At 38.6% G+C, this 10,337-nt stretch overlaps 1 protein-coding gene across 1 annotated transcript in view; it reads right to left on the bottom strand.

Moving 5' to 3' along the window:
* Positions 1-9,896, bottom strand: part of SLC7A9 (solute carrier family 7 member 9) — a 13,702-nt gene extending 3,806 nt beyond the window's left edge. Inside the window, exons 1-9 of the mRNA XM_027663722.1 lie at positions 9,759-9,896; positions 8,847-9,133; positions 8,536-8,662; positions 7,227-7,374; positions 6,062-6,304; positions 4,141-4,266; positions 3,723-3,822; positions 2,236-2,280; positions 1,777-1,900 (exon numbers count right to left, since the gene is read on the bottom strand). Coding sequence (XP_027519523.1) covers positions 1,777-1,900; positions 2,236-2,280; positions 3,723-3,822; positions 4,141-4,266; positions 6,062-6,304; positions 7,227-7,374; positions 8,536-8,640 — 891 coding nt within the window. The 5' untranslated portion in view covers positions 8,641-8,662; positions 8,847-9,133; positions 9,759-9,896. The remainder of the gene's footprint in view (positions 1-1,776; positions 1,901-2,235; positions 2,281-3,722; positions 3,823-4,140; positions 4,267-6,061; positions 6,305-7,226; positions 7,375-8,535; positions 8,663-8,846; positions 9,134-9,758) is intronic.
* Positions 9,897-10,337: the final 441 nt, after the last annotated feature.

The following is a 10,337-nucleotide window of genomic DNA, read 5'->3' as shown; positions in this document are numbered from 1 at the left end:
TATGGTTTACTATATATATATGGTTTACTATATATATATGGTTTACTGTATATATATGGTTTACTATATATATATGGTTTACTATATATATACTTATACTTTAGGTATATTCAGTAATGCTGGAGCCTCTTTGTGAGTGAAGTAAATGGGTATCTGAGCCATTCTACCAATAAAAACAGGTTGTATATTTTGTGTAGTTACTAAAGAATGCTTTGCCAAATGAAGACCTGGATTATTTCATGGACCACTCTATAAAATGGAGTGGAGTGCTGTTGTTATGATGTTTAAGATGCAGCACTTGCAGGAAACACTGGAAGACAGATGTAAAAATTGTACAGAAATGAAATGCTGTTAGAGACACCTGCTTTGGGATGTGTCTGCCAAAAACCAAAAAGGAAGATGGCATTGCTACAGAGCACTGTCCATCCAACGAGCTGTTTGCAGCCTCTCTCGAGGGAGTCACAGCAGCAGTGACAGCCCGAGCCTGGGGGGGAAGCAGCGAGGGACAAACTCCCTGTGGTCCTTCAGTGCATCGAGTTTTCACCTGGGCCGTGGGATGGGAGTTGTTGCTGCAGGATAGATTAGATCTCATGTAGGCACGTTGCTCTACTGCAAATTAATTTGAATTTAAATGTTTTTGACAGGAAGCTTTTGAGTTTTTAGGTGGGGGGTGGTTAATTTTTTTTTTATTTTAGTAAGTCAGGCATCAAAAGAGCTTTGTTTTTGCCCAGCTCTGACATCAGTGCTGTTCCAACGGGTACTCACAGCTGTACAGACCTCTCTGTCCTTTTGCTCAGTGCCAGGTGTGAGATACTGTCAGTTTAATCTGATGAGTTCAATGCTAGGTGTTTGTTCAGGTTGTAAATTTAATGGTGTGCTGACGAGGACTGGTTCTTAAACAAGATATTGTTTGATATGTACATTGCTGTACCCCCTGGTGCAAACAAGATACTGAAGATCAGAATTTGAAAAGCTTTCATTTTTAAATATTTCTAAGTATTTCAACACTAGTGTACTTCACTCTGCCACACTGTATTTTGCATGCTTGTCACATACTGTTTGTTTTCCCCAAAAACTAACATCACAAAAAATTGCTGCATGACCTCAACAGCTGCTTCAGAGACAGGTGTCCCACTGAAAATTTACTGAGTGGAAGTGAGGGGTCAGATGTATTTTTTTTAAGATTTCAGAAATCTATGTCATCTTTAATTTTACCTGTAACAGTATGTCTTACAATAACATAAAAATTGTATCTTTCAGATTTGTTAAGGGGGAAAAAAACAAAAACAACAACAAAAAGAATAAAGTGAAAGTGAATTATGGACTATTTGCTGTTATCTCCAGAACAACAAACTTTGATCTACTGTCATTCGGTATGTGCTTCTTTGTCAGAAATCCTGAAAACGCTGAAAAGGGCAAAGCAACTGTCAGATGTTATTTCTCTTTCCATTCTTTGATGCCTGTGGAAAGCCCTCTGAGCTGCACTGTTTACAAAACCTTAGCTGAACACTGCATTATTTTGCTCCCTCTTTTTTTTTCTTTCCCCATTGGGATATGACAGAACTACGGTTGAAATTAAGCATTACTGAAATCTTAGAGTAAGAAATGACAGTAGATAAGGGGGGGGAGGAGGGAGGGTGACACTGATAGCTCAGACTGAAATTAGGTGTAGCTTAAGAAGAATTCCAGGTTCCTAAGGAGGAACTTCGTGGTTTGCAGGACTGGGATGCACACCAGCCCTCTTGAGATGCTCTGTTACCAAATAAAGTGGCTTACCACAGCAACTGCCTGGGACTGCAGGAGTTCTGTTGAACTCATGACGGTGAAATAGGAAATGTTGATCAGAACGTAACAAACTGTCACCAAGGGGATCCCAATAATTATAGAGAGCGGTAGATTTCTAAAGAATGCAAAAGTAAGACCCCATCAGCATTGCTGGATCATTTCTAGAGTTGTCAGAATAAACTGTGGACTCTTACACTGCCATATATGCTCTTTAGTTGTATTTACATTGATTTTTTTTTTTTTTTACTGCAGAGCTATGGAAATCAGGATTATAAAAATACAAATTTATGCAGAAATACAAAGCCTGAAATACGTGCAAATTAGCTTTGTCTGTTAGTCCTCAAACCTTGAATAATTGCTGCTTTTTTAAAAAACAACCCAAAGTATATACTTGCTTGTAGAAATATATTAAGCATTTGAATTTTGCCAATAGAAACAGCGCTCTCCTACCTGTAAGGATTTTGAAGTTCTTCTGTGATGTAATTGAGTTGATTCCTGGAAGGAAAAACATTCATATCTTAGCAGTTTGTTGTTTAAATACTTCTATACTCTGAGGTCAGGTGTTAATTTATGTTATTGCTTTTTAGCTTTTCAGTTAAAAAAAATCCCAAACCACTATAACCAATCTTTTTAAGTGGGAAAACTGCAGGATAAAACCTATGTGAGCTTCTCATCCAAATGCCAGCCTCTTGATTCACCATGTCTGTCTCCATTATCTCCGAGTTTTTGAGGTATTGGATAAAATATCCCCGAATAATGAGAGGAAAATTTGGCAGAAATCTCAGATTTACAAGCTTTGCAGTACCTGAGTCTTTTCAAATAAAACCACAAGAGTGCTGAGGGCAAGGGGTGAAGCAAATCTGCTGATATTTCATCATCCTGTCTTTAGAAAACTGGCTTTAAGGAAAACCTCTTTAAGGATCACACCTATCTGAATTTTAATTTCCAAATAGTCATTTGTGCCACAGCACGTAGACCAGATTGAAACAAGATTTGTACTCCTCCACTCTAAAAATGTGAAGAAATGGTTTTTACGGTTCAAAAGGCAAATTTTCAAATGTTAGTGCCTGGTGTTACACATGCAAACCATTATTTAGGCACCAGCTTCTTTCCTCCTCAGAAAGTCCACATGAATGTCTGAATTAGCAGACTTAAATGCCTGAGTTGAGACACTCAAGTTTGGAAATAGAACCTGAAAGAGTCATCTATTTAAAAATAAATTCAGTTTTAAAAGCTTTTAAGTGGGACTTGTTTTGGTGTAAGTCAAGATACATATATATATATATATGTGTAAGTCAATAGTATATATATTAAAATATATATATAAGGTATATTTTATATATATATATATATATATATATATATATATATATATTCCTTCCAAACTACAGACCTATATGCAGACTTTTGCAGTCTGAACATTTAAGAATAGCATTAATGGATTTGGGCCAACAGAGCCCTGGGCCAACTGATATTCCCTAAGAAAAGATTTGCAAGTTGAGCCTTATGACTTCTGATACAATGTTCTTTTCTATGTGCTCTTGTACAAATCAAACACCACCAGATATTTCCCAGGAAATGGAATTTGATGGGGTAACCTGTAGGGAAAGCTATTTTGCCTGAGACAATGGAACTCAATTGGGTTATATTTCTCTCATTACTAAAGTATGAAGTATAAAGCAGTAGGTCCTTTCAGGAATAATTTCAGAATAATTTCAGAATAATTTCAGAATAATTTCTTTCCTTAATAAACAACCAATAAAAGGGGATGGAGGTTTTGATGGTTTTTAACCAGTGGTGTTGTTTTTCCAAAATTCACCGTGAGCTTCTTAATAACAAGTCAGATGTTAACTTTTCCAGAGTTCAACGGGGACAGAGTGAACTGGTTAAAGGCTGGTAAACTACTGTAATTGTCAAGGCTCGTAAAGATTCCTCACCATCCATCATATGCCCAGAGTCCATTGTAAAATGCCAGGCTGATAGAGCTGACAGAAATTTTACTGTCCTTAAAAGAATCTTTGAAGTTTTCAGTTTTTCCTGCAAATAAAATGTAGATTAGGGGTCAGTGTTGAAACTAATTCTTGTAATCCCCATCAGATGAAGAAATATTCCATTATCTTCCTCATGTTTTTAAACTTCTCACTGTTAGAATACCAGAAGGTGTTAATTGTAGTGTTGCACTTCCCACCCAACCCCCTTCTCTAAAAGAAATTACCAAGAGATGCAGAACTAAAACCCTGAGTAAAGAGATTCAGGGCTGTGCCTTATTACTGTGCCACTTCCACCAGTGGGGAATTTATTAATGCTCACAGTAGAAGCTAAATTAATTTTTTCAAGGAATGTATATTTGATTACCTTGTGCAAGGAGAACAATGCCACTTACAATAATGATTGTGACAATGATCATTTTAGCAGCCGTGAGAAAATTCTGGAGGTAACTTCCCAGCTTCACACTCAGTGAATTCACAATTGTAATTACCACTAAAAGAAATAAAATGAGGAATTTTTGCATTAAATTTGTCAAAATTGAAAGGACGGTTGCCTCTTTAACCCTAAACACACCCCTAAACATCATCCTTCAATACTGTACTGCTTTTTCCTCACACTCTGGCTATATTATATAGAGTTTTTAACATACAGTATTTGGATAACTTGTAAAATAGTGACGAAAAACACTTTTCTGAATTAGATTTTGAGAGTACCCTTAACAAAAAAATACATTGAAGCTGGACAGCATTCTGATAAGTACAGAAATAGCTTATTATTTCTTCCTTTTCTGCTAGAGGTAAGCATTCATTATACAGCTGTATCTATCTTTAAAAAAGAATAAAAAAATCTTGTACTGGGAGCAAACAATTTTTCAACCTACCCTTTTTATATGTTGTTGAATTAGTTATTATGGGAAGGACTGACTATACTGTGCCTTAAAGATTTCTGGTGTCTCTGTGAAGGTGAAGCTCAGGAAGTCTCAGGGTGCTGATGTGCACTTACTGATGGGGCCAAACCCAAGTCATTGTGCAATTTTGGGTCTGATATGTCTTTAAAAGACATATTGTGCTGTCTACTCTCTTATATGGATCTGAATCATGGGTCATTTACAGCCACCACCTGCGACTCCTCAAACGCTTCCATCAACGCTGCCTCCACACAATCCTAAACATCCACTGACATGTCTTTAAAAGACATATCATACTAAGACCTTAAACCATCTTGTCCAGGAGCTGCCCTATGCTGATGACGCCACCCTTGTTGCTCACACAGAAGCAGCTCTGCAGCGTTTAACATCCTGCTTTGCAGACACTGCTGAGCTCTTTGGGCTGGAAGTCAGCTTAAAGAAGACAGAAGTTCTCCATCAGCCTGCACCTCAGGAAGTCTTCCATCGTCCCCATATCACCATTGGCCAATCAGAGCTCAAATCAGTCCAGCAGTTTAATTATCTGGGCAGCCTCATCTCCTCGGATGGTAAGATCGATGGAGAGATGGACAACAGGTTGGCAAAGGCATAGAGAGCTTTGGGAAAACTCCATAAAAGAGTTTGGTGAAATAAACACTTGATGAAAAGTACCAAGATCAGTGTTTACAGAGCCATAGTGCTGTCTACTCTCTTATATGGATCTGAATCCTGGGTCATCTACCACCACCACCTGCGACTCCTGGAACACTTCCATCAACGCTGCCTCCGTACAATCTTAAACATCCCCTGGTCAGATTATGTGACCAATAGAACAGACTGTGTGTCTGTTCTAGAGCAAGCTGCAGTCGCAAGTACTGAGGCCACGTTGCTGAGAACACAGCTGTGCTGGGCAGGGCACGTCTCCAGGATGAAGGACCAACCACCCCCTCCCTAAGATCTTGCTTTATGGTGAACTTGCCACCAGCTGCTGCAAGAGAGGAGCCCCGAAGAGGAGATACAAGGACTGCCTGAAACAACATCTCAGCCTTGGCCATATTGATCACCAGAACTGGTCTACTCTGGCCTCCAATGGGGAGGTCTGGAGACACACCATCTGTAACGCTGCTGATGCCTTTGAGAACGCAGCAGGATCACCCTTGAGGAGAAAAGGCAACGCAGAAAGAACCGTGCCCTGCAGATTTTCCCACCTAAGGAGTCTTTCTGCTGTGCCTTTTGCAACCAGACGTGTCTGTCTCATATTGGCCTTTTTAGCCACCAATGTGCTTGTAACAAATATGGATAGAGCCCTTCCCAAATCTTCATTTCCAAAGCCTGGCCATGATGATGATTGATGATGATGTCTCTAAACAGTGGGACTCTTACCAATGGCTGCTGCTGCAAGACACTTGATGACAGCCTGGGGCGGATCACAACCTGGGTAAAAAGGAGTTGAGGCATATTCTGCAAAGCTGAGACAAATGATGGCGAAGGAGCTGGGTTTGGTGACCAGTAAACTCGTCCAGGAAAACAGGAATGCTGGAATGGGGCCAAATGCCTCCATAAGGTAAGGATATTCCCCTCCAGATTTTGTGATCATCGTTCCGAGCTCCGCATAGCAAAGTGCACCTGAGCAAGGAGAAGAGCAGGTTGAGGTCATGCCCTTTTTAACCTGTGACTGGCTAGATCAGATGATCATTTCTTAACAGCTAGAAAAGTTAAGGAAATTGATATCTACAGTGCATCATTACCCTCTTCATGTTTCTGTATATTTTACTGTATGTGCAAAAATCAAATTTTAATTACTTGTGAGCAATTGGAAAAAATACCCTGAAATTAATAAGATACAGTCCAAAAATTCCTACTACTGGTGTTTAAGACTTGGCCAAAACCAGCACAGACATTCTCATTTCATATTAGATATCTGTTTAAGAAACCAACACTGCAAGAAGCATTTAAGTGAGAACAGCACTTGCTGACATTCCTTTTGGAAACCTGAAAAAAACAGACTTGCTGCACAGTTTTGAAGCAACACATCTGCTAAGCTCATCATTAAAGTACAGGGACACTTCCAAATCTATTGCTGTATCTGGCATCCTGCATTAAGGTTTTTTCTATGCTGTGTCCCCTGATACACTGCTCAATGTTTTACTTCTTGAAATATTTGGAGGTGCCTCAGTGCTAAATTTCCAGATAATAGAATTAGAATTACACAGGTAGAAAAGCAGCAGAAGCACCCAGCTGACTGCCAGGAAATGTCACATTTTGACAGTGATTTAAGTAGAAGAGTATTCTCTTTATTACAGTCAGTGGATGAAGCCAGCAAAACTAAAAGTTGATTTCAAAATAAATTGAGAGTGCAGTTTGCAATTTTAAAAACTTAATTTATCTTTTATAAACAGCACATTTTAAATTTATGGCCCAGTGCTGCTATGCATATACACATCAGTATTTCATTGATTTTAGCTAATTTGTGAAATGACAGTAGTCTGCAGAAGCAGTAGACATAAAGATTTAGGCAAAGATTCAGATTCTTTGTTGACTCCTTTACCTAATGTTGCCAGAACTCCACAGGCTGCCCAGACGGTCAAACAAGGACCCACAGCTTCAACATTGGCAAGTACTGATTTGGGAGAAACAAAGATACCTGACCCGATAATTGTCCCAACAATCATACAGATCCCACTGATGAGGCCCACCTGGAAATGAAATGAGACATTTTCTGTAAGTCATTTCTAGTTCAGTAGCAGAGAACTACAGTAATTGTCATTACTGACTTATTTTTATCAGTTTTTAACATGTAAGTTCTAGAAAGAAATTTATTAAACTATTTTGTGAAGTTTCACTCCTCTTTCCAAGATGCCCATGTGGCCTACCCCTGCTGTTTTCAAAAGAACACCTCTTTGTATTTTGCCTGCCTGTGTATTTCCTTTATTAAACTGTCTTTTGCATTATATGAGTCTCAAATCAAACCTTGTACAGGTGAACTTCCCCTTTCCTCTCTGAATAAACACTGAAATTCTTTTATGAGCACTTCATGAATTCTGAATTTTCTAAGCTTCAGAAATTGTCTTTTATGGATGGAGTCCCTTTTTTGTCATTCAGCAGTTGTTCTCCTCTCCTTGCTTTAGGTATTTGTGCACAGGAATTATCTCCATACTGATAGGTGGTGATAAGACCATGTTCTGATTTTGTTTCATGTTACATGAAACCACTGAAACCTGAGGCATGTTCTGCTAAAATAAGTGCCACAGGCTACTTATTTTTTCCTGATATTATGGCTACTCTAATAACATCAGTATTTTTCCAGTCTTGGCACCAAACTAAAACCACATAAAGACTCTTTTTGCGCATGACTTAAATTTAATGAGGAATTCCACCCCCTCCTGAGAGCAAGTGACACAACTGTTGTCTAAAGCATCTCTAATTTTTTGGAAGAGACAGATTTTCACTTGTCTTTGAGTACCAGTGCCTATTTCTGAATGTTTCTTAGTATACACCAAGAAACGTTCAGAAACAATGAGCTGAACAACCCACTGCAACCCCTGAGAACTACACGGGGGGAAAAAAATAAAAAAGAAAAGTTTATGAAGTGCCTCAGTTGACCAACTTCGAATTGTTATTCTATCTGAAAACTTCAGAGACTTAAAAACATATTGTTAGTTTTCTATTGGTTTATATCACAGCTTTTTAACGACTGTAATTAGCAGTTTCTGGAAATGTAAACCAACCAGTTGAGATATTAGCACATCATTGCTAAACTGGGACATAGTTGTGGTTTTTGTGCACAAATACCCACTTCTGCCTCCCTCTGCCAGCCCCTCACACACGGACCAAAGAGGGAAAAGAAAAAGTTTTGCCTGTTTTTGTAGGTTCGTGGTTTGGGGTTCATGACTCTGAATGGATTGTTTGTCCCCTCTTCCTTTGTCCTCTCCTTTTCTTTTCCTCAAGCCTTCTTCACCCATTTGGTTTTTCTTGTTGAAATCTCTAAGGAAATAAAACCAAAATTCTCAGCTCTAGCACACTGTTTGCTTGAGTTTTGCTGATACATGTGTGTCCAAAATACTGGAGGTAAAATATTGCCGGAAAATTAAAAAAAACCCCACACACTCAGAGGCAAAAGGACTTCCATCCAACAATGGAATCCAGTGAGGATTTTCCTCATACTCACCTGGTAGGGAATGTCTGTGTCAGGTTACATCCAGTTTCCAGGAATGATCCTCACTGGAATGATCTTGCTTTTATAGCCAGTCCTTCCTTGGAAGGACTCCTCCAGCGGTCCAGTCAGATTTTATCTTTCTCCCAGAAGCTGGTCTGCTTCTTATCTAGGAGACCTTCTTTCTGATCTTCATTAAATTAGGCCTTGTCTCGGTTCCTTGGAGGTGCAAGGATCTGCTAAACCAAGTCTGGGCTGCTGTAATTGTCTAATTAGCAGCTTTTTGCACTTAGTGTTTTGTCCTGTAGAGAATTAGAATTAGAATTTGTCCTGTATAGAATTAGAGTGTAATGTTTGTTAGAACTAATGTTTTCAAATTTAAATTTGTGATTCTTTTTTCTGCTGAGGATTTTGCTTGTTTGTCCTTGTATTTGTCTAAAATACAACCTGAGATAGTGAGGGAAATGCATCAGGTCAGGTCCTGAGTCTCCAAAGTGGATTCAGTCAAAAGTCTCTTCTCTCCTAAGACATTACAACTATATTTACTAGAATCTGAATTTTGAAGATCATTTAGCAGTTATACAGACAGTAATTCAGAAAAAATTAGGCAACTTAAGCTGGAGTGTTTTTGGAAATAGAGTAGTAATTGGCTACAAGAACTGTAGCATTTTAAATTGACAGAACACCTATCTCATTATTGTTGGCCCTCAGAAAAATTTGGGCTATAAAGACAATGAGTTTATGTTTTGAATCAAAGATTTAAAAAAAAAGATAATAATAAATCTAAGAGTAAACCTATGATAGAAAATTGCCCACATGAGGAATGCAGGGCTCGGGTCACTGAACTTCTTTACAGCTTTGTGCCCAAATTGTCTCTTTAAAGTCATGTTTCAATGATCACCTTTAGCAACTCTTGGGTTTGCTTACCTTATTTATTTATATTTGTTTGGTGTTACTCGGGTCCAGGAATCTTTGTCTTAGGATGTTTCTCCCATCAGATTTCCCAGGCAGTTACACAGCAAGGCACGTCCGAGTCTGAAACCAGAATCTGCAGAAGCAGCAGCAGATTAAGTACAAAGGTTATAAAAGACAATCATTAAACCCATTCTCGGCCAAAAAGCTTTGAGATAGGAACCCCAGGTAAACCCACAGCCCAATTAGTTTATCTTTAAAAAAAAAGAAAAACCATCTTTGTTCCGTTTGTGAGAATGTTTATCCAGTGCCTGGTGTGTCACAGAGTGAGAGTGAACCATCATTTGGAGGGTCTATTTTGATAATCCTTATACCAAGCAGTTGCTAGTTTAGAAATGCTTTGGAAAGGCAATCTTGAAGTAATTGTCCTTTTATGGGTGTATTAAAACCACATGTCCAGATGTTAGTTGCATCCTATAAAAATAGTTGACGTTTTTATCTCGAGACAGTAGAGAAGTGTGAGCAGAAATGTTTTTCATTAACCTGAGGCAGCTGAGTGGGCACTTCGTGTTCCCTTTGCTTGCAGTTACAATT

Source organism: Corapipo altera, unplaced genomic scaffold, assembly GCF_003945725.1.
Source record: "Corapipo altera isolate COAL_440 unplaced genomic scaffold, ASM394572v1 140b, whole genome shotgun sequence".
Lineage (NCBI taxonomy): Eukaryota > Metazoa > Chordata > Aves > Passeriformes > Pipridae > Corapipo > Corapipo altera.
This window is presented reverse-complemented; position numbering and strand designations above follow the sequence as displayed.